This window comes from Pseudorca crassidens, chromosome 2 (assembly GCF_039906515.1).
Source record: "Pseudorca crassidens isolate mPseCra1 chromosome 2, mPseCra1.hap1, whole genome shotgun sequence".
In the NCBI taxonomy this organism is placed as follows: Eukaryota; Metazoa; Chordata; class Mammalia; order Artiodactyla; family Delphinidae; genus Pseudorca; species Pseudorca crassidens.
The window spans coordinates 106,937,928-106,960,528 of NC_090297.1; the positions used below are offsets into that span (position 1 = coordinate 106,937,928).

The 22,601-nt window shown below is 51.6% G+C and overlaps 3 protein-coding genes across 15 annotated transcripts in view; 1 reads left to right on the forward strand and 2 right to left on the reverse strand.

The window, feature by feature from the left end:
- NUDT17 (nudix hydrolase 17) overlaps positions 1-1,485 on the forward strand; it is a 5,703-nt gene extending 4,218 nt beyond the window's left edge. For all 4 annotated transcript variants that reach the window (XM_067727532.1, XM_067727535.1, XM_067727534.1 and 1 more), the window contains one exon: positions 922-1,485. In XM_067727532.1, the coding sequence (XP_067583633.1) occupies positions 922-925 (4 nt within the window). In that variant the 3' untranslated portion in view covers positions 926-1,485. The remainder of the gene's footprint in view (positions 1-921) is intronic.
- Positions 1-13,008, reverse strand: part of PIAS3 (protein inhibitor of activated STAT 3) — a 24,371-nt gene extending 11,363 nt beyond the window's left edge. For 2 of the 8 annotated variants that reach the window (XR_010941040.1, XR_010941039.1), the window contains exons 1-12: positions 7,382-7,539; positions 5,011-5,428; positions 4,767-4,851; positions 4,480-4,530; positions 4,153-4,243; positions 3,546-3,680; positions 3,221-3,326; positions 2,574-2,647; positions 2,279-2,439; positions 1,158-1,291; positions 909-1,077; positions 627-760 (exon numbers count right to left, since the gene is read on the reverse strand). Coding sequence is in view for 6 of the 8 variants with exons in the window: in XM_067727520.1 (XP_067583621.1) it covers positions 362-399; positions 627-760; positions 909-1,077; positions 1,158-1,291; positions 2,279-2,439; positions 2,574-2,647; positions 3,221-3,326; positions 3,546-3,680; positions 4,153-4,243; positions 4,480-4,530; positions 4,767-4,851; positions 5,011-5,428; positions 7,382-7,405 (1,620 nt within the window). In the remaining 2 variants the exon portion in view is untranslated. The other 6 variants (XM_067727523.1, XM_067727526.1, XM_067727522.1 and 3 more) reach the window with 6 other exon arrangements.
- The window catches only part of ANKRD35 (ankyrin repeat domain 35), a 17,706-nt gene continuing 5,609 nt past the window's right edge, over positions 10,505-22,601 (reverse strand). Inside the window, exons 2-15 of one of the 3 annotated variants that reach the window (XM_067727518.1) lie at positions 22,375-22,505; positions 21,505-21,593; positions 21,069-21,133; positions 20,190-20,247; positions 19,927-19,997; positions 19,502-19,608; positions 18,657-18,841; positions 17,993-18,030; positions 16,613-17,827; positions 15,773-16,570; positions 13,981-14,070; positions 13,666-13,731; positions 12,990-13,090; positions 10,505-12,449 (exon numbers count right to left, since the gene is read on the reverse strand). In XM_067727518.1, coding sequence (XP_067583619.1) covers positions 13,028-13,090; positions 13,666-13,731; positions 13,981-14,070; positions 15,773-16,570; positions 16,613-17,827; positions 17,993-18,030; positions 18,657-18,841; positions 19,502-19,608; positions 19,927-19,997; positions 20,190-20,247; positions 21,069-21,133; positions 21,505-21,593; positions 22,375-22,505 — 2,976 coding nt within the window. In that variant the 3' untranslated portion in view covers positions 10,505-12,449; positions 12,990-13,027. Of the gene's footprint in view, positions 12,450-12,989; positions 13,091-13,665; positions 13,732-13,980; positions 14,071-15,772; positions 17,828-17,992; positions 18,031-18,656; positions 18,842-19,501; positions 19,609-19,926; positions 19,998-20,189; positions 20,248-21,068; positions 21,134-21,504; positions 21,594-22,374; positions 22,506-22,601 lie in introns of all 3 variants that reach the window. The other 2 variants (XM_067727517.1, XM_067727519.1) reach the window with 2 other exon arrangements.

Consider the following 22,601-nt stretch of genomic DNA (forward strand, 5'->3'; position numbering starts at 1 on the left):
AGCTTGCTAGATTCTCGGCCCTGTGGGCGTCTGAAATGTGTGGAATGTCCGGCTGGGGCAGTCATGGTGCTCAAGTGCACATGGGTTTGGGGGGGGTGGGGAGGGGTGAGCAGACAGGCACAGAACTACACTAAAAACTCTGGAGACAGAACAGTAAGTAACAGAGGACAGAGGAAGACATGGGTGAGAATCCGAAGAAATCCCAGTGGGGCCTAGGAGGGAAATAAACTGCCTGTACCGCAGTTTCCTTCCTTCATGGAGAAGCACATTAAGGTCCCCGGGGAAAATGAGAGAGTAAGGGGGCCCATCAGTACCTAGAAAGGAGGCTTCAGCAATCTGAGATGGAGAAGGGACCACTTACCTGACTCTCAGTCTGAAGGAAAGAAAATAAATCTAAACCTGGTAGGAGAAGAAAAATTAAAATCAACCTCCTATCTGACCCCTTCACCACACACACACACCCACACGCACGCACACACACACACACACACACAATATCAAAGAAGTTCCTTGGATTGTGGCCCTTTGCAAAACAGCCAAAAAGCGCTGAAAAGGAGCAAGGGTTGTGAGCTGGTTTGGGGGAGGATATGGCAGTGCACGGCCCCACCTTGTGATCAGTGTCATACCTTGTATATCAGCCCCCAGTGGGAAGGCAGGTGGGTACTCATGTAGTGGGAGACTGGACAGGAAATCCCCGCCCAGCGTGCCCATAGCAGGGCTCCGTAGCACCGAAGATGGCTGGTGACCAGATGTCAGGACTCTGTGAGGAGACAGAAGGAATCACAGGTGTCCTCACCCAGCTCAGCCTCTCAAGTCCCCTCTCTGCCCCCGAGTTTGCCCAGTGATCAGAAAGCGTTCCTGACTTCTTCCTCTCCCTTCTGCTATAGATTCAGCCTATTTCTTCATACCCTTTGCTTCCAGGTAGAGCTGGGATAGCAGCTGAAGTGACAGGACAGTGCTTCTTCGTCGGGGGCAGGTCCTCCTCGTCTGATGAGCTTTCTATTGTCAAGTCAATAACTTCAACCTTCTTCTTATTCTCTGATGGATTGCCCTCTTGGACTGGGCTATACTGGAGGCCTGTGGTTGGTAAGAAGACTGTGTCTCAGAGAAGAGGCCATACAAGACTTAGCTCAACTGGGGGACAGGGGGTCACTCACCATCCAGCCCATACCCTGGCGGGGGGCAAACCTCAGATGCCTCCTTCTTGGGTTTCATTGGGCACCAGGATCCATCTTCCATGAACTGGATCTCATCACAATCCGAGCAGGAATTAAGAATCTCCATGAATAAACTAGGGGAGGGGAGAGATAGGAATTCATGTGGCTGGGAGATGGCTGCAACAGTAGCCAGGGAGTTCTGGGACTCACCTTCCTGAACCTCAGTTTCCTCACCTGTAAATTAGGGATGTTATCCACCCTCCTGACCTCTCTGAGTTGTTGGCATCAAATAAAGTAAGGTGCATAAAAGAGCTTTGAAAATTTTAAATGCTGAGTTTTAAAATAAATACATTCTAAGCACGTGTTCCATGTAGTACTAGGAACAAAACAGAAGGAGCAGAAATAACAGAACTCTATAAGCTACCTCAAAAAGAGGCACTGGGGGCTTCCCTGGTGGCGCAGTGGTTGAGAGTCCGCCTGCCGATGCAGGGGACACGGGTGGGTTCGTGCCCCGGTCTGGGAAGATCCCACATGCCGCGGAGTGGCTGGGCCCGTAAGCCGTGGCCGCTGAGCCTGCGCTTCCAGAGCCTGTGCTCCGCAACAGGAGAGGCCACAGCAGTGAGAGGCCCGCGTACCGCAAAAAAAAAAAAAAAAAAAAAAAGAGGCACTGGGAACAAGAACCATAATGTAGGCTCTGGAAGCAGGTTAGGAGTCGCTAGATCAAAAGAACTTTATTGCTATGTTCAGTAAGAGGTCAGGTAATTGTTTGATGTAACAGTTTGATACACTGGCTCTGCCACTTACTAACACTGTAACTTTGAGCAAGATACTAGGTCTCAGCTTCCTCACCTGTAATGACCGTACCTATCTCACAGGGTTACTGGCATCTCATAGGACTCAATGAGATAAGGCATGCAAAGTACTTAGTACGGTGTGTAGTGAAGTCCTCAATGTTGGAGGGAGAGATAGATAAATAGATAGGTAATATTTATATAAAAGAGACAGGTATGTTAAAAGTTGGGAGGGAAAGTAAGTTACAGATACATATTTATATATGGGGGCAGGGGCCAGTCCTAGTGGATGTCCTAGGTAAAAGGAAGCTGAATGCAGAACAGCCCTACCCATCAATGATAAGAGATTCATAGGGAGCCTTCTTATCACACACAGGACATGTCCACGTTGGCTTCTTCTCATTCATCTGTAGATAAAGGGCAGCATCGAAGCTCTGCAGGTGGGCGCAGGTGAGGGCCCGACAAGGGACAGTCAAGCGCATCTTCCCTAGCTGAGGAGAGACGAGTTCTCTGGTCAGAGTCCCCACGTCCCAGAGAGCCTCACTCTAATAGCCCTAGGAACCCTCATCTGAGTCTAGAGGTTTAACCCACCACTCCTCCCCCTTCTCTTCTCCCTTGTACCCACCGGGCACATGAGTGACACCCGGAGACTTGTAGTGGCCACCTCACTGTCCGGGTCAGCGGTCAGCTTCTCCTTGACTGAAACAAGAGTGGGGCCAGAGCCATGGGGTCAGCAAGGCTGGAGAGAAGCCCGGGAGGTGGTGAGGCCAGAAGCAGATGGCTCTGGCTGAGAGGCGGCTGGGTAGAGCGCCTTTGGGGGCCAATGGGATGTCACATGGGGGTGGTCTGGGATCTGCATTACGAAGGCTAGGTGGCGGGGAGAGATTTCCCCATCCCTGAAGATGCTTAAATACAGCTGGGTGACACTGTGGCAGAGATGACCTAGAGGGAATTGAAGCAGCACAAGAGGGTTAGTGTTGATGATACTTAAAGACACTTTCTAGTCTGGAGAACCCAAATTCCAACAGGGCTGGAGTTAAGGTCTGCGAGGTGCAAAGCAGATGTATAATTGGGAATGCAAAGGTGTCAATGCCTGAAGTGGCCCCACTTTTCAACCACAAAGATTGGTAACAGGGGTACGGCACGGGTTGGGGTTCATGTGAGAGGTGAAGTAAGTTGTCCTAAGAGGGGTATGAGTTTTAACTGTAAAGGCTCGAGGGCCAGGAAGAATTGGATACTGGTCAGAGAGAAGAGGGACGGGATGTTACTCACTCAGTGCCCGGGAATGGTCTGGGTTCCGGATGCCCTTTGCTCTGAGTTTTTGTAGAAGGGTTCCTGCGGTCAGCTGCCTCACCAGGTACACAGACAAGGAGTAATTCTACTTGGAGGTGCGGGGGGAGACAATCAGCCTCTGCTTCGTACACCACTACCACCACCACCACCAGCAGCCCCCCACCTTGTCACATGAGGGCCAGAGACAGCAAGTTAATGCAGAGAGACCCACGAAGAGAAAGATGTTTCCCCAGCCCAATGCACTGGATGATTCCCTCTCACTCCCTGCAGGCTTCTCCAGGCCCCCAGCCTCAGCCACGCTCACCCGTCCAAACTCAGACGACCAGTTGACCACGATGGTGTTGGGAACAGTGGCCGAGAGTCGAGCCAGGGGTGTGATGTTGATGGGGCGGCTGGGCCTCTTGGGCTCAGCCCCATTCTTGGTAGGGGGAAGGTAACCCTGGGGGAGGGAGGGAGGGAGGGCCTGGTTAAGACACCTTGTCTTAGGTCACTCACTGAGATGAGTGAGACGGGGGCCCATTCAGTGACAAAAAACTGGGGCACTCTCTAGGGTTGGCAGCAGGGTTCATTCCTGGGGAAAAAGGATAACTTACTCACTGACCAGATAAATAGAAACCTGCTCACTGAGTTCTTGAAGAGGAAGAGTAGGGATACCCCACTTCTTCCAACCCTCAGCTCTAGGGTCATCACTTCTGAGAATCTTTCCTGAACCTTTGAGTTGAACTAATATCCCCCCTCTGGGTTCTGAGAGAACCCTTGTTCAGCCCTATCTTGGTACTCTCTAGATTATATTGATTCAGTCAGTAAAGTGAGCACCTACTATGTCAGGCATGTCTCTTTCATAAAAGATGTAACATTTAGGAACTAAAACAGGGAAGGGGTTACTGCCAGAAGAAGGGAAGAGCATTTACCGGCAGGGGGCACAGTTTCCCATTGACCTTGACAAAGAGGTTGGGGGGGAAGTAATCCTCTTGGGGGCAGCTGGTCTCACAGAGACAGAACCTGGTAAGAGATGAGAGAAGATGAAAGGGTGGGAGGCAGTTCTTGCAGAGAGAGGCAGGCAACCTCAGAAAATCAGTCATGGATATCTGTAGCCTTCAGCTTCCAAACAAGAATCCTAGGGCTGGGGTGGACATGGCAGAGCATGTCCTAATAGTAACCTCCTAATAGTAACCGTCATACCCTTACTTCATTCCCACCCTCAGTGGGAGCCCTGAGGGGAGGGAGAATCAACTCACCTTAGCTGCACCTGTATGGTATAATCACATTTCGCTCCTGGCAGAACCTCTCTGGAAGAGGGAGGGAGGAGAGATGTCAGTATGTGGCCCCTGAAGGGCAGGGGTGAAAAGAGACACAGAAAGTTAGATGTCCAGAGAATAGAGAAGGGACATACAAGAGAATGAGGGACAAAGCAGGTGCAGGAGGATGGAGAGGAAGGAGGGCAGGGCAGAAGAGAAGAAAGTCAGAGAGCAGAGTCTAAGGGTAACCACCCAAGGATGAGGCAGGACGACTGAAAGAGATGTACCTGGATGTGAGAATCTGCTGCACTTGCTGGGGAGTGAGGGCAAAGGTGAAGTGCGCTTCCTCAAACCGCTGGCTAGAAGTGGATGCTGAGGACACAAAGGGGCAGTTATTCCCAAGCCCATGCACAGGCAGCCACAGAAGTTGCCCCTATTCCAGGGTGCTGATCCCACAGGACTAAAGCCTAAGAAAGGCTTGGGAAAGAGGCATGGAGTCCAGGAAGACCCAGGGATCACAAAGAGCCATACCAAGGGTGGTGGGCCGGATGAGCTCCCCGTAGATTTCATAGAAGGGCAATGGTTTCATGGTGACATCAGGGTGCACAGGCTGGGGCAGAGGGGGGTGCATGTCCACTTCACGCTTGGGGCCCAGCAGGGTGCCAGGGGCCAAGAGGGCTGGGGGGATGGGAGCTAGAGGACCAGGAGAGCCTACAGGAGGGGTGCCAGGGGGCAGAGAGAGCAGAGAAAGATCGGAGGGCCCCAGGGTCTTCCGGGGAAAGCGTCGGCGGTAAAGCTCTTTGATCTTCATCTGGACGCTGGGGGCACAGCTGGACTTGAGGAGGTGCAGGGCCTTGGCCAGGAGCTCGTGCTTCCGTCCACTCTTGTTCCGGCCAGCGAAGCCGAGGAGCACCTGGAGCTCAGACACCCGGAAACTCATCACCATGTGCTGTGGAGACCAGAGAAGCGTGAGAATCCTACCTTGCACAGGGCTGTCCTGCCAAAGACACTGGGGCTGAGCTAGTAGGTGGGCAATGCACTTTCCCTCCAGCACTAATCAGAAAGGTGCTTTGCAGCCAGTGGATTACTGCCAGACAGCGAAGCTGGCCAAACGGACATCTAGGTCGCATTTTAGCAACCCTCAGATCACCTCACCACTGCCCCCCAGGCTTGAGCAGCCCTATCTCCCTGTGCCTGGCAGTTTAACAGGTGAGGGCAGGGTGCAGACAGCATGCCACCCCAAAGCACACCTCTCAGTCCACTACAGCCTTTTCCCTCCATCCCTGCGGTGAGCCTGGACCCTCCTGTAAGCTGCTTATCTCCTCTCCTGCTCTTTCTCAGACACTCAGATCCATCCCAGCTCCTGGGAAGAGGATAGGAGACAGGGAGAAGGAGGGGGGAGAAGAGGATTCAGGCCAGACAGCCCCATAGAGAAGAAAGGGGCCAGGTGGCTGGAGGATTGTGCCCCACGGCCCACCCCTCCCAACACCTCGATCTACCTCAGCTATTTTCCCCAACCCTCTGAAGCTTTTGTGGCCAGGGTTTTCAGGTCAGGGTTCAATGCTCATAACTCCCCCAAATCCTTTCTCAGTGTCATTTACATAACCACCTCCCCTCAGTCCTATTTCTGTGGGAGAGAAACAGGACCAAAACTTGGGGTGAGAGGTTAACAGCGAATTGTGAAATCCAGGTATCCTTCCTGTTTACCCATTTACTCCATCTGCCAGGAACTAATATCCTGCTTCTCTCCTACCCAGAGAAAATAAGTGATCCTCCCCCTCCCCCACAGGGGTGGAAGAGGGAAGAGGGAAGCTCTAAACAGAGGCCCTGGGAGGGTGAGGAGAAGGTGAGCAGCCCCTGAGCCAGGGTGCAGAATTGCATGCTCTCCTAGGCAGCTAGACCCAGTAACTAGACCTCAGGCCCTCCCAAGAAAATGGCTCCATTTCAAAAGGCAGAATAAAGCCAGGAGACAGGGGGATGAACCCCATGGTTTTTAAAGGTTCTGTGAGATGTCCTCGGATATGGTTATCCTCAAGTCTCTGGTAGTGGTAAGCTCTCTCTTTAAAGGACTCACTTCTATGAATCTCTAGGAGACCCTGCCACGGGCAGGCCTTCCTAGCCCTTCACAATTCTTCCCCTCACAGGAGACATTATGGCTTTGGGCCCCTTTTGAGGAATATGATTAAAAACTTGCTCCTCTACCTCTCTCCCCATCCTAATTTCCTCCGTCCTGCCTTTATTTCTCCACTAGCTTTGTCAAGAACTTCTCCCTTTCTATCCCATAGTTTCACTCCTCTGCCCAAAGATACCGACTCACTAAGGCAGGACCTTCTTCTCAGCCTCCAGGATGCTTCTGCCCCACCCCTCGATCTAGCCCCGCACAGCCCCGCCCCCTAGATCTCAGCCGCCTACTGGTACTTCCCAAGGCTCAGATCCCAATAGCAGCCCCAAAGCCTCTATCCTCTCAGCGCCTTTCCCCCGAGGAGCCTACCCGTAATCTGCCCCCCAGTCACATCCAACATCTGCCCCCTACTGTCGCATCTCTGGCCCTTGATCGACTCGCCCCCTTTGCCTCTACAGCAGCTTTTCCTCCTGGCCCAACTCCTACATCTGCCCCTACTACCAAATCCGACTTCTACCCCGCGTCCCCGCCCCCTGCGCCTCGGCCCCCAACTGCGGCAATTCCCCTCGGCCCCACCCCTATATCTGCCCCGCGGCCCCGCCCCCGGAGCCCCGCCGCAGCCCCTTCGTCGCCCACAGGCACTTCTCACCATCCCCGGCAGCCAGTCCCCGCCACGTCTCCGGCCCCCACCCGAGCCCTCAGCACCCAGTCTCGGTCGCTTCCCGGACTCGGCGTACAGCCGGGCTCAGTCCCGATGGGGATGGGGGAGGGGGCCGGTACCTTTAATTCGCCCAGCTCCGCCATCTTGAGACATCGCAGGCGCCCGAGCCCGAGCCCGAGCTCAGGCCCAGGGACCGGCGCACAACTCTCCACCCCGGCGCCGGCCGCAAATGCCGCCTGCTCCGCCCAGTCCGGCCCCCTACACCTCCCCTTCCCGGCCCCGCCCGCCGGGTTTTGGACCCAGCCTCAGCCCCTCCCTCCACAGCCGAACCCAGCCCCTGCACGTCTTTAGCCGGTGTGCCAGACCGGTAGACCCGGAGGGAGTGTACCGCCCGAAGGATCGCGGGGTCCCAGGGGGCATGGGAAAGGACGTGGACCCGAAGCACCTGGAGGAGGGGGCTTTGCCACGCCGGGGTTGAGAAGGGATGAGCTTTTAGGGAGCCAAAGATACTTGGAATATGGAGAGAAAGTATCGGGAAGGGCTAAATCTCAGAGAAATGGGGGAGGGGGTAGCGAAGTTGGAGGAAATACCCTCAGCTCCTTATCTACAAGTTTAACCATCTAAATTCAAGAGTTCTACTAATTCGGGAAATGGGGGAGATCTGATCCATTTTAGAGAGGCTATGGTGTCGTGAAGAGTTCATTCTATTCTCAATTCACCCCCTCCCCCCCAATTACATTGTATCTCGTGGTCCGGCGGTAGGACTCAAACTCGGCAGCAAAAAAGTTTGGTGCGGAGAGTGGGACTTACCAGCACAGTTGCAGGGAGCGGGAGGGGGCTCGGGAGGCTCAGAGGGTGGGCTGGAGACGTGGGGGGAGGGGGCCCGGCGCCGCTCCCGCAGTCTGCCCGGCTGGAGGTCGGTCCGGCAGCTGGACGCTGCAGCCGCAGCTCCGCCTGGGCGGGAGCTCCGCCCGGCCCAGCGCTGGGGCTGGGGCCGCCCCCCTCCTGGGTAAGCCCGCCAGGACCGCGGGAGAAGTGGGGAGGGGGCGGAGCCTGAGACGGGAGGGGCAGGGACTCAGAGCCTGGCCGGGAGGGATTAACTCCTCTAGTGAGTGGATCAGGAGAGAAGTTCTTTTATCTCCCATTCTCACTACCGCTGTGACCCTTGCAAAGTCGCGTATGCGCTTGAGGTGGAAGAATGGTGCAAATAAGATGGTGTGGAACTGGAATCTGATCGCATAAAGAGGTTCCTACTTAGAGTCTCTCTCCCTAAGGGTAAGAAAACATGGGCTGCTAAAATCCAAAGTGTACCTAAACCCTAACTTTGCCTGTGGTCCCCTACCCCCTACCTCAAATACACTGTCACCAGAGACCCCACAGCTTTGAAGTAGCTGAAAGTGAACAGAGGGGAGGTTTTCTCACCCCAAAAGGGCACCCTTCTGCCACTCTGAACTGCCTGCTCTCCTTCCTCCAAAGCTGTAGACCTTCCAGAGGCCCCATTCTCAACTAAGCTAATCACTCGCAGGCAGGTCCCTTGAAAGTACCAACGTGAGAGCAGTTTACCCAAACTAGGTACTGGAAAAATTCATAGCATTTTATACTTAGTCGGCTGGGACCTAAGTGATAATGTCATTTGTTCAATAAATATTTGAATGCTGTTCAAAGATTGTTAGGTGGTGAGGACATAAAATCCTTGCAGGAGTTCTCAGTCTAGCAGCAGCAAGATGGTTAAACCAATAATTGGCATACAAAAAGAGTGCTTTAATAAATTATATGAGTAATCCTCTCATTTAGCTTAAACCTTCAGTATAATCCTTCCCATGAGACCCCACAGCTGTAAGACTGAAGGTGCCAGCATACCAACATCCCCAGGTACCTGTTGAACTGGACCATACCCAACTACTTTGTGGATTTTGTCCCTAGGGAGGATGTCTGCCCTCTCCTGACACTCAGGTTCTTTCCTTGCTGCTCTGCTGCCAGCAATGGTGGAACCTCAAGCTCCGGTATTTGGTTCTAAATCCCAACTGCTCCCTCCAACACTTGAATCTTCATCAGGCCCTGGGCTCTTTTTTTTTTTTTTTTTTTTTTTTTTGCTGTACGCGGGCCTCTCACTGTTGTGGCCTCTCCCGTTGAGGAGCACAGGCTCCGGACGCACAGGCTCAGCGGCCATGGCTCACGGACCCAGCCGCTCCACGGCAGGTGGGATCTTCCCGGACCAGGGCATGAACCCGCGTCCCCTGCATCGGGAGGTGGACTCTCAACCACTGTGCCACCAGGGAAGCCCCCTGAGCTCATTTTTTGTTCTGTTAAGTCCTCGATATCAAAAGTTACTATGGACTAGCTTGTATCTTCTAGAATTTTCAGGGGAAGGAGAAGAGGGAAGATTAAAAAAAGAGAGAGAGATGGGGGAACTCTGTGGGAGTGATGGATATGTTCATCATCTTGATGGTGTGATGGTTTTATGGGTGTATACATATGTCAAAATTTATCGAACTGTACCCTGTACATGCAGCTTATTGTATGTCAGTTATACCCAAATAAAGCTGTAAAAATGTAAAGAAAAAAAAATCAACCTCACCTTGATTCCTAGTGACTTCATAAAGGAGGGATCTCCTTTAATAGTTAATTTGAGTCCCCAAGAAAAAGAGGAAATTCTCTTCCAAGGAGGAGCCGCTCAGCAGTGGACCTAAAGAGGCTGCTGATAGCAAGAGCAGAAGCTCCAAGAAAAAGTTCCAAAAGCTATTCCAGGGAGATTAGAATGGACATTTCTCTGATGGGGCATAACCCATGGAGATATTTCGCAACCCATCCCCTATATCCCAATAAAAACAAATTCACAAGGAAAAAAAAAAAAGAGTTAATTGCAGTTATAAGTTCTAGCATCCCTACAGGATAACATAAAACTAGCAACCAGGGTGCCTGAGTCTGATCCTGCCTGCAAGCTCTCTCTATCCCCAGTGCCTGGCACTTAGTAGGCCTTTTAAATATCAGTTTAATAAAGTAATGTTACCAGACAAAGGAGGGAACCTGCAAATCAGAACCAAGTTTCAGATCGAGGGCATTCAAAAACATGGTCTGAACTGCATCATGGCTCACCGAGCTTCACCTCCTCTCACGCATGCACTCACATCTGAAGCCTGGAGCACGAAGGGGAAGTGAAGCAGGAGTAGTAAGTCCCTACTGAAGTCCGACTTGAAGAGACAGCCCAGGAGGAAAGAGGGGAACATTAAGACTAGAGTTACTTTGAGAAAGAAAGATTTATTTATGAAATCAAGGAAAATTTCAGGGCTTGGGGGTGTTGGGGTAACAGTTTATGGGGTTGTATAGAGGGAGATTGTTTAGGAAGACCAGGGGCTGGAGAAGGTTCCACTTCTGTGTTATCATTAACATCACTGACCATTCCCACAGCTCAGCCATCCTGGGATCAGCTTCCAGGAGCTCCAGAGGAAGCCAAGGGCCTGGCTTCCATTACCAGAGCTGTTTCCTGACTCATACTTGAACTTAGCAAAATGATCTCCCCCTCTCTGGACCCTTCTCTCAGCAGTTTCTTCATTCTTCCCACCCCACACTGCATATATAATAAGGAATGTAACAGTCCTTTTCTATTCTTTGGTAACTCTAAGGGTAGAAAGGAAAAGAGAGGTTCTGTTCCCCTTAATAGAAATGACTTGGACATTTTGATGCTCTTCTGGCAGCTGCACCCTTCTTTTTCCCCATCAATTCCTCCTCTCTTCATTCTCCCAACCTTAAAGCAGTCTTGTGCCCATCCACATAAACCCCGAAGCTGACCCTCATCTTCTTTAGGACCTAATCTACATAGCTGCTCTTTTCCTGGCCAGACCCTGGAGCGAGGCTCTGCAGCCCTCCAGTGGCCCCCTGTCTTCCACAACGGCCCCTCCCCACTATTCTCTCAGCCCAGTCAGTCTCCACTGCCAAACCGCTGCTGCCTGACCCAGCATAACCCAGCGGGGGGGTGGGGGGCTGCGAGAAGGAACTGGGAGGGATCAGTGCGGCGGCCACCAAACAGCAATTCCAGATTTTGGAAGAACTCAGTTGCCTCACTCTCACCTAGCAATCTGGCTGGTGAAGAGGCAGGAAGGGGAGGAGACCCAGGGGAAGTGGACCAGAGAGATACACTTTTTCAGTCTGAGAACAGAACTGGGGGCAAGAAGCCAAAGCTGAGTATCCTTTCTTCCCTCTTCCAGGAATCAGACTTTTCATCCCTCTTTGCACCTGGGGCAAAGAACACTGACTACATAAGACCATGCACCTCAAATCTAGACACATGGTTTAACACGATAGAATTTTTTTTTTTTTTTTTTTTTTTTGCGGTACGCGGGCCTCTCACTGTTGCGGCCTCTCCCGTTGCGGAGCACAGGCTCCGGACGCGCAGGCTCACCGGCCATGGCTCAAGGGGCCCAGCCGCTCCGTGGCATGTGGGATCTTCCCGGACCGGAGCACGAATCCACGTCCCCTGCATCGGCAGGCGGACTCTCAACCACTACGCCACCAGGGAAGCCCGATAGAATATTTTAGATTGTACATCTTGAAGAAAATCTAGGTCTCTCCATCTATCCTTCTTAAAAAAGATAGTGGACTGAGGAGTCCCAAGGTAGAGAAAAAAGATTAGAGGTGTGTCAGTCAGTAAGAAGCAGATTTGAGAAAGAGAAAGGAAGAATGTCAATCTCCATTTTTACAGAGGGCTGTTTTTCAAACTGTGAGAATGCTGTTTTTCAAACTGGGTCTTGACCCATTAGTGGATGTATTGTAACCAATATTTTTTGATGGAATATAGAACAGAATAGAAATAGTAAGGGTAAATATTATTTCAGGTATGTACACACAGGATGTAAAATGTATTTGTTACTATGGATCATAATCAAAGTGTGAAAGCAGCTAACTTATGGGGCCATTTGTGATCAAAAAGGAATGAAAAAGATTCCTTCCCCCATGCCCCTTTAGGCAGAAAAAACGACACCCAATATCATCCTGCCTCCTGCTTTATTCTCCACAGAGCTGGCTTCCATCCACACCTCCTCTGATCTCATCCACGCTGAGTCCAAGGTTCAGGTTCTCAGGTCTGGGGTCCATAACGTCAGGTGAAGCCCCACCCACACACCCGTAGTGGCCAACCCACCACCCGCCACAGCCTGTTGGAGGCTCTGGCAACCAGGGATGCTCTATTCCCTGAAAGAAGAAATTCAAGGATGAAATGCACACACTTCTATACCCTCTGTCTCCTCCCACCCATGCCAAGATGCTAAAGATGATCCTCATCTATCTGGACTGGAGAAGGTGGCTGCCTGCATAGGGGCAGGGAGAAGGATGGAGGATGACTACACTTTGAATGAATGGTGTGGGAGTGAAGGAGAGATTCTGGAATCTGTAGAGTCCCACACTAGGAAACAACTGTGCACCACTATCCCACCATCACTCATCTTTCACTGGCATCTCTCTACCCCAGACCTTAGGAGAGTCATTCAACTCCTCTTTTCTGTCTCCATCTCATAAGTCAGACCCCTTCAGTCTACCTGCTCACTGATTCCTGACTCCACCCAGTGATTCCCCATATCATATCTTCTCAATTGACCTCACCTCAAACGCTCTATGCCCCACAGGACTCCCTAGTGTCAGCTACCACATGGGGCAAAAGGAGACTCCAGTTTCTATCCTTAAGCCTCCTTTCTCCCAAGTTCCTTCCCTCATCACCCTCAGACCACAACTCACAACAGAGAGATCCCATATTCTTCAGGGCACAGGATGCCTCACTCCTCCTGGATGCTGAGGATTCGCAGTAGGATACTGTACACATCCTGTTCCATGTAGCCCTGTAGGCAGCATGAAAGAAACAAAAGGAGATGAAGAAAAGGAAATGAGAGAGACAGGAAAGGGAGAGTTTCTATGGTAGAGTAGGATGCTACTTACTAACTACGTGCCCTCACTTATACTACTGACTTCTCAATAGCTGTTTCCTAATCTTCACAAGGAAGATAATCTTTTTAGAACTGCTGTGAAGGTTACAACTGTGACTATGGAGCAAAGCACCGGGTACACAATAAGTGTTCGATTCTTTGTGGTTATTATTGTTCCTAATAAAGGAACGAGCCACCCACCTCTTCTTCCTTGGCAAGGGATAAGCTGGCTCAGGAGGACGCTGAGAAGTGGCGTAGGGGACAGGAAAAAGCCTTACAGTCAATCAGGGAATTGAAAAGGAGGGGCAAACACCTCTCCCCCTCACATTCATGCATAACTTCTCTCAGTCTGCCTAATGATATCCAGAAACCTGGTACTGGGACATCTAAAGTCCAGCTTCCTGAGAGACGAGTCTGTGCAGGTAAGAGAAGGGATGCCAAATGCAATGCCCCCTGGCCAGCTCTCTGCCTCTACCTGTCCCCAGGCTCACCTGAGCGGCATTCAGCAGATGATTTCTATAGGTGGAGATGATCTCTTCGTGGTTCTTCTGGGAATCCTGGGAGTGAGCATCAATGGGAAGTCATGTGCCCAGCCTCTCACACTCACCCTCATCCCCCAAGCATGAGGAACAATGAAGTGAAGTGCTCAGCTGTGCCAGGTAGGCTCCCTTGGCCCATCACTGGCTCAGCCTAGACCACTGCCTAGCCAGGCCTCTGGAATCCCCAGAATCTCTCCCACAGGTACATCACTTCCACTGTGCACCCTCTTCTCTAGCAGTGTCCATTCCTCCGAGAGCCAGACATACCTGCAGCTGTCGGGCAAGATGAGCATTTTCTCCCCGAACTACTAGAATCTCCTCTGAAAGCTGCTCCAGCTTCTTCAACAATTCCTTGATCTGAGGTCAAAGGAAAGAAAAGGAACCAATGAGGCCCCAGTCATTTCCCACCCCAACACCACCCAAAGTCAAGGTGAGTTTCCTTTTATTGGGTAGTTAATATCTGCCAGATACTTTTACACACATTGTCCCACTTAATACTCAAAACAGCTCTTCTTCTGTTCTGAGAAGAACAATCCTTCTCTGAGGGAAGTATTATTATTCACATTTTGTAGATAAGGTGGCTGAGTTAAGTAATTTGTCAAAATCATACAGCTAATAAGTGATGAAATCATAATTTGAACCAAGATCTCTTTGAATTCATGGGACACACTCTTAACTCTGTACTGGATCCTGACCTACTTTGACCTACTGACCACTGAGGGAAATGGAGATGAGTTTCTGTGGTTTGTGAGACTGAGGTACAAATGCAGTTAATGATAACCAGCAGTAATAGGAATAGTGGTAGTAGGAATAATAAAACTAGCTAACTTCTACTGAGTACCAGCCATTTACCAAAAATTGTCCTATTTTAAATATAATGTCTTATTTAATGTAATCCTCACAACAACTCTGTTATTATCCGCATTTTATAGATGAGAAAACTGAGGCTTAGATAACTCACCCAAGATCAATCAGTTTTGGTTTTTTTGTTTTTTTTTTTTTTTGGCCACACCGTGCAGCTTGTGGGATCTTAGTTCCCCGACCAGGGATCAAACCCAGGCCACCTGCAGTGGAAGCCAGGAGTCCTAACCACTGGACCGCCAGGGAATTCCCAATCAGTTCGTTTTGAAATTGAAATTCAAATGCAGACAACCTCAGTTCGGAGCCCACTACACTATTTTTTTTGCTCATTTGTCTACTTTTATCTTCCCCTTCAACACCAACAGAAAATTCCTTTCTTTAATTAGCCCCACCCCACACTGATTCCTATTCTGTATAACATTCCTTCTATTTTTATGTCCTTTATAGTCTGTAAAATATATATTCCCTATATTTTTTAATCCTTCCAAATTTGATCATGTACACAAACTTTGATAAGTCTGAATTCACTCACTGCACAGGTAGTTCTACAATTACTAAATTCATTTGTAAATTGATGTTTTTGAATTTGTAAAACATGTCTGTTGGAAGCCTGTAGACTTATATTCATTCACCTTTGGAGCAATCATTAGGAAACTCGGGTATCTAACACAATGGTTTTCAAACTTTTGTTTTTCTCTGCATTGGCACCCTCTTTGCCAATGGAAATCTTTTGTAGAGCCCACTCTGACTGAAGTGGGAGGGGAGAAAGGAACTACAGTCTAGTCTACTTCTCTTAACCCGTCAGCAACCCCTAGCCCAGGCACCTCCTCAGAACCCTAGCAAAACCACAGCGACTCACCACAGCATCCGCTGTCTTCGCAGGTTAATACATTACCTAAGTCAAAATGCCGACTAAACCATAGTACCCCAATGGTGGTAGCCCTGACCACACTGCTTCTGAACCCTGCGTCCCAAATTCTAATACCTAAACCCCCTTCTCTCTTGTATTTATAACTTACCTCACCTCCAATCTCAATCCCAGACCCCCTCAGACCCAGGAGAACATATTGCAGTCCTTGCAAATGACTGGTGTTCTGTTTGGGGTATTAATCGGACGAACCAAAGATAGATTCCGGTCAGCCAATCCTAAACACACAAACCTGCCCTGATGCTCCCTTCGGCTACCCGGTCTGCTCACCTTGGCCTCCTTGTCCCGGCCAGCCCCGATGAGATGCTCCACCTTCTCTTTCAGCAGCTCCGCCGTTTTCTCCAACTGCTCAGACCGCCCGCGCAGCTCGCTGGCCTGGCGCTCCTGCCCCGCCGCACGCGCGGCCAGGTCCCCGCTCCTGTGCCGCTCCTCGGCCACCGCCTCCCGCAGCCGTCCCATCTCCCTGCAGGCCGTATTATACTTTTCCAGCAGGGCCTTTAACTCCCGGCCCCAAGCCCGGGCCTGGGCCACCAGTGAGCCCCGAGTTTGCTCGTGCTGCTGCAGACCGGCCGCCTCCCGGGCCCTCAGCTCAGCCACTTCCTCCGTGGCTTGGTAGAGCAGCTGCTTCAGCTTCCTGATCTCCTGGCTCTTCCCGCTCATCGTGGCCTGAACCGCCCGCAGCTCTTCCTCCAGCTTCCCCAGGTCTTGCTCCAGAGCTTCAACTTGGGGGGACGCTGAGGCCTCTGAGGAGGCGCCCGGTTCCCCACATCGGGCAGGGAAGCCCCGCAGCTGCTGGTTTTCCTCTTCTAGCCGAGCCAGCACCTGCTGGGCCTCGCGGTGCCTGGCCACCAGGGCGCTGACGCAGGCCTGCAGCTCCTCCAGGCGATCGGCCGCTGGGCACCGTGCGCTCCCCCTGCCCACCAAGTCTGGGGGCAGGCAGTCCCACAGTCCCCGGAGGCCTCTGCTCTGGGAGGCCAGGCGCTTCCGCAACTTCTCGGTGGCCTCCTTCTCCAGGGCCAGTTCATCTGTCAGCAGCCCCATGCTCCACTGCAACTGCTGTAGCTGGACCTGCACCTCTGGCTTGGGCACGCACTCCCGCTGTAGCTGGACCTGCGCCTCTGGCTTGGGCATGCACTCCCGTTGTAGCCGCTGGCTCAGGGACGGCAGCTCCCCCTGCAACCACTGCCGCTCCTGGCCCAGCTCCCCCAACTCCTGCAGCAAGTTACTGTCGCTCAGCCTCAGTGCTGACACCTCCTTCTCCAGCTGTCCCTCCGCCAGGCGGCCTCCTGGCATCTGTTCCCCTCCAGGCATCCCTAGAGGCTCTCCCCAGGCCCCAGGAGTCCCTTCCTCCTTCCCTTCACCCTCTTTGGTGATGGCCCCTGGGCCTGCCTTTGGGGATCCCTCTCTGGGCTCCTGGGCAGGGGCCTCAGGTTTCATCTGTAATCCTGCTTTTGCCCGATCCAGCCTCACCAGCACCTGCTCCAACCTGGCCTCCATCTTCTCCCAGGCTGCTGCTGCAGCCTCAGCCCGGGACGTCCCCACAGCTCCCTCCAGGTCTGGTCTTGATAAAGCCCCCCGGGCTGCATCCTTTTCTCGCCACACCGCAGCCAGTTCCTCCCTCAGCTGTAGCAGGAGCTGGTTCATGGCTGCTGTGTGCAGTGGTTCAGCCACTGTGCCTGTTGGTTCAGCCCCTGGGGCCTGGGGCCTCGGCTTCTGGCCAGCATGCAGTTGGTCAGTGTGATCAGGGCTGAGGGCCTGCCCACCATTGGCGGTCGGTTGCTGTCCTGTGGATCTCCCAATGGTCTCAGACCTTGGGCTGTGGGGTGGCTCCTGTTCTGGTTGGGACCTTCCATGGGCGTCATACTGGATCACCCCTCCAGCTGAATCCTCAGCCTTCTTGGAAGCTAATACTGGCTTTGCTGCAGCTGCGGCTGCTGACTGTTGCTGCTTCTTTAGCTCTTGTACGCACTTAGCCAGCAGGTCGAGGGTACAACCCTGCTCCATGCCATCTCCTCCAGGCCGGAGACTAGAGCGCAGGTCTCCCGGAGTTCCGGGCTCTTGTGATAGGAGGAGCCCCAGCTCCCGAACCTGTTCTTGAATCTGGCTCTCCAGGCCCAGATAAGCTGCAGATTGAGCCTTACGCTCTTTCGTATTTCGCAGCAGCTCCTGCTCCAACTGGGAAACTTTCCTCTGCTCCTCTTCGTACTTCCACTTCCACTCCTCTGAACAGGGATCTTCATCCTCTTCTTCCTCCTGCTCCTCCTCAGGCTCTGCTCTCCATGGGCTCTTAGGTGGAGAACCCACCTGAGGCTCAGATGGGGAGGCCTATGGAGAAAAAGGAGCAGTGAAGTAAACCCAGGCAGCTAGCCCAAGAGGGCCTTTCTTCTCTTAGATTGTCTCGATGCCCCGGTGATCACTGCCTGGGAGATATCCCAGCAGGAAAGCCTGGGGTGGGTCAGAAGCGAAAGGAGAAGGCACTTAGGGTCTTACCTGGGATGCAAGATCTGGGTGTTGAACTAACTCCTGACCTGTATGAAAAGACATGGGGAAAATGAGAGAGGAGACAGGGCCCACGTGCTTCTAGCCCACACTCTGCCTTCAGACTTTCTCTGAAAGGAGTGGCCCCTCAGTGTTAATCCTTTACCACACATGTCGAATAGGGAAAGCCACCCCTATCTGATGGATCCCTAGCTGTCCAGCAACCTTCATTGCCTATCTCAGAGATATGCCAGCTCATTCATTTCATTCACTCACTTATTTATTGGACACTGTGCCAGGCACTGTTATAGGCACCAGGACCTCAATGGTGAGCAAAACAGAGATGGCCTGTCATCTGAGGGGGTTACAGTCTAGTAGGGGAGAGAGAGAGATTGACCACCAAATCACATAAATAGATGTACAATTGCAACTCGTAAATGCTAGCAATAGTACTAGCCAGAGTTGCCTTCAGTGAGAGACAAGGCTGCTTTGAAGAATTTTGTGACTGTGCTTTTGGGAATTTGGAGTCATCTCATAGCAGCAGCAGTAAATAAGTAAACTCTCAACTAAAGTGACAATTATTATTGCCATGGAAACAAATGGGATTCTAAGACGCTTCTCTGATTCTAAGGCTATCGAGGAGCATCTTGAAGTTACAAAAGGGTATTGGCTTTACCTCCCCGTCCCTGCCGGTTCAGGGTCTGCCGCAGCAGCCTCCACAGCATCTTGTCTTGTGTGCGTACAGCATAATGCAAAGCATCATGCCCTGTGCTGTCCACCGCCCCTGCATCTGCTCCATAGCTCAGGAGCAGTTCAGCCACCTCAGTGCTGCCTTTTTCACAGGCCAGGATCAGAGCCGATCTATGGGTTGGGACAAATCTGAGCATAAGCTTTTCTCATGGAACCCAGGAGTCCTGGTTTCAAAAAATCCACTCACAAGGTCAGCTCTCACTCAGTGTGGTCAGGAGAACCACAGACCAACACCAGCCAGTGACAAAGCATGAGGCCAGACCAGAACTTTTCAAATGTCATTCCTTGGAGCTGTAGCATCAGAAAGCAGGGGGCCAATTGGAAGGGCTCCACTTCCATCTGCTTTATATATTGAGGTTCTGCATAAATTCTTTACTGGGGAAAAAGTATTCCATTGCTTAGAAGATAGTTCGAAAACCAGTAAATTAAACTAGTGGATCCAGAGGTATTGATTCTACTTCCAGAGTCACCTATGCTAGGAAGATGGCAGTGTCAGCAACAGCATAGGAAAGTATAAGGAAAACGTTCTCAACTCACCAAGAGGAAAACAGTGAAGCAACAAGCAGTGCTCTTCTGAACCACCACTGCGAAGAAGAGAGGTTCCCAAGAAAACAGAGACCAACCTGCCTTCTTCCCCAATACACACACACACACACACACACACACACACACACACACACACACACACAGACACACACACACTTTGCCCAGTGGCTCCTTTCTATATTGGTCAGGGTCGGGATTTGGGGTAGGAAGACGGGGAAGGCTCACTTGTCATTCTTGTCAGTGACATTAACCCGGGCGCCTCTCTGCAGTAGCTGTGAGCAGATAGCTGCATGACCACCCAGCGATGCAATCATCAGGGGTGTACGTCCATCCTGCACAGATTGTGGGAAGGGGGTTCACGAGGAACCGGGGGAACCAGGGCTTTGACACAATGCAACCAACTCTCCTGTTCCCGCACCTCTCCAGGAAAAAGCCCCAATCCTGGGGCTAAATACTCCTTCTCAGAGGGTTAGAAGCTCTCCAGAAGATAAGCCTTAACCTCTCTGTGTGGAAGAGGAGGAAGGGCATGGGGAGAAGGAAGAGGAGGTGGTGCTACACAACCCCTGGTCATGGAACTTGGCTAATTAAGTTCAGAGAAAGCAGCAGTCTCCCCATGTAGGGCCCTGCCCAGCTGCCCAGCTGACACTCACATTATCCAGGACATCCAGGAAGGCTTCGTGATCACACAGGAGGAGCACACTTGAGGCACAGCCAGAGAAGGCTACGGAGGGTTGCGGGATGATCGGGTTAAGGGGAAGCAGGAAGGACACCTAGTCAGACCATGACGCAGCATTCCCTCCGACCATTTCAGCAGTCAGCTCTGGCCTGCTCTTCCCGCCAAATGTTATCCCCCCCTCCCTCCCCATCCTCTGGTCCCTGCAGCCCTGTTTCCCACCAGTCCCCTGGCACACACCTGCCCAGTGTAATGGAGTACGATTTTCCACATCTACAGCATCTTCATTGGCACCATGCTGCAAACAGCCACAAAGGGAAGCAGCATGGAGCGTGGTGTTAACATTCTCATCCCATAACCCCCTGTTGGGTCACCAGCTTTCACAGTACTGTGGGGAGGGGCAGGAGGGCCATGACTTTGGCTACCTACTAGGCAAGTCCAATTTATTCCTTGCAGGTGATAGGCAGCCTTGAATTTCAGCCCTGGTTCATAAACCTAGCGCCTAAGAAAAATCATATTATAGGTAAATAAACATGTTGGGGAAAATGACACCTGAGTCTATGTCTGGTATTTTAGGATCATAACTGGGAAACTTGGAAAGGGCCAGGAAGAACAAAGCAGAACATCCATTTGCACAGTGGCCTGTTGAACTGTGCCTTTGAACTTTGGGAGACTTATTTCTGAACTGTCCATATGTCATTTCACATGTATATTTCTCTTTGTACTCCTACACCACAAACTCCTCAAAACAGACAGCAGGCCTTGGGTTTAATGCGAACACCTCTGCCATCCTTCCACCAGCCCATCATCACAGCAGTTAGTCTCTGCAGTGCCTCTGCCAGTGGCTGAGCTCAATACATGCATATTAACTGACTGGCAGTCAGTCCCTGGCAACGCTGCTTTACGACATGCCCTCAAGGGCAGCATTAAGCAGGGTGTCTGCACATAGCAGGTGTTAAACAAATGTTGGCGAACTAATGAATAAGTGATTACTAGCTCTCTTATTGGGAATGAGAGGGGTACATTTGACCAAATATTGCTTGTGAGTACAAGACAGAGTAAGGCATCTCCGGGTCCTCTTCTTCCTTTCACAGGAGTAGTATCAGAGGTTGCTCTTACCTGCAGCAGGACCTTGACACATTGTGGCTGGCAGGAAATAGTGGCCGAGTGCAGGGCGGTGCTCCCTGGGAAGCGAAAGAAGGGGAGAGGGAGCGTGGGTGGCCCCATGCATACCGATGACTCACAGGGAGGGAAGGCAAGAGACTCACATATAATCAGAGGGAGATTAGAGAGAGAGGCTCTCAGCCACATGGGGCCAGAAATTCCTGTTCCCCAAGTGCCTGGTACCTGCGGTGGAGGTGGGAATGGGGGTGAGGTAGGCCCAGCTTGCAGGGAGCGGAACCCCTGGAAGGAGACTGGCCAGAACTTATGAGGAGAGAAGCAGGAGGGCTACAGTTGGAACCCCCAGCAGGGCCCAGCACTGGCCGCCCACCCCCCGACTGCTGCTGTAAAGGGAAAAGCAAGCAGCATGACCCAGTGCTTTAGTCTAACTCACCATCCTCATTCTTGCTGTTGATGTCAGCCCCATTTGCAAGTAGTACAGTCAGACATTCTGTCAGGCCTTTGGAGGCTGCCAGATGAAACCTGCCAGAATCAACGCCGAGAGGCAGAAGGATGAAGGGACCAGGGGATGAGGAATGGGAGAACCTTAATAAGCACTGCCTACTAAGCTCCGTCACCCCGAAGCCAATCCCAAAAGCAGAGAGGGAAGCTCCCGTAGCCTGACTTTCTGAGAAAGAGAAGCCTATATAAATGGCCTACTGTTAAAACTTCAGAGGAGGCTGGGAGCAAAGGTAGGAATAAGAGCTACAGGTCTCAAGCAATCTCAGAGTACTGCAGGGGCGTCCAGGGAACACATAATTACCTGTAACTCAGCACAGGACACTTAGCAGACTGGAAGTGTTACAGAGTGGGCCAGAGCAGAGGGCTGGACATTTGCAGGCTGACTTGGGAAGAGACAAGGGCTAATATCCCTCTTGTTCTAATCACTCCTTCTAGCCACATGACTCTCATGGCCACCACTGCACTCCTAATTTCTCAAGCATACACACCCTCCTATTTGTACAATGAAGAAATACTCTATTTAGTGTATGTTTCAGTTTTCCATTTGTTTCATGGGCTTTATGTCCTTTTTTGGTCAATTTTGTTGATGTGGGTCATGAGGTGTGTGGACCTCAGGGACAATATCTTCTTCCCCCACTTTGTGCAGCACTTGATATGTAGCAAAGATTTATTGATATACTTGCTAATGAAGACAAAAAAGGGCTCTGACGTTGTAGGCATTTCCTGGTCTTACATCATACTGGGGTTTGGGTTTTTAAAGAGAGCCACATACCAAGGGTGAGGATCAAGAAGGCTTACTTACGGGGACTGGCCGTTCGAGTCTAGCTTGGTGGGTTGGGCAGATTTCCTGGAGGCCAGGGCAGCCACACATCCCATGTCCCCCCGCTGCACTGCCTCCAGAAGCTTCTGATCACGGCGGTTCCATCTCTCCACCTGGTCCAGAGCCACAGATTGCGTGAATATAAGAGGCGGGGGTAGAGTGGAGAAAGAAAAGAAGAACGTGTTTAGGATGCCAAACAAGGGAAAAGG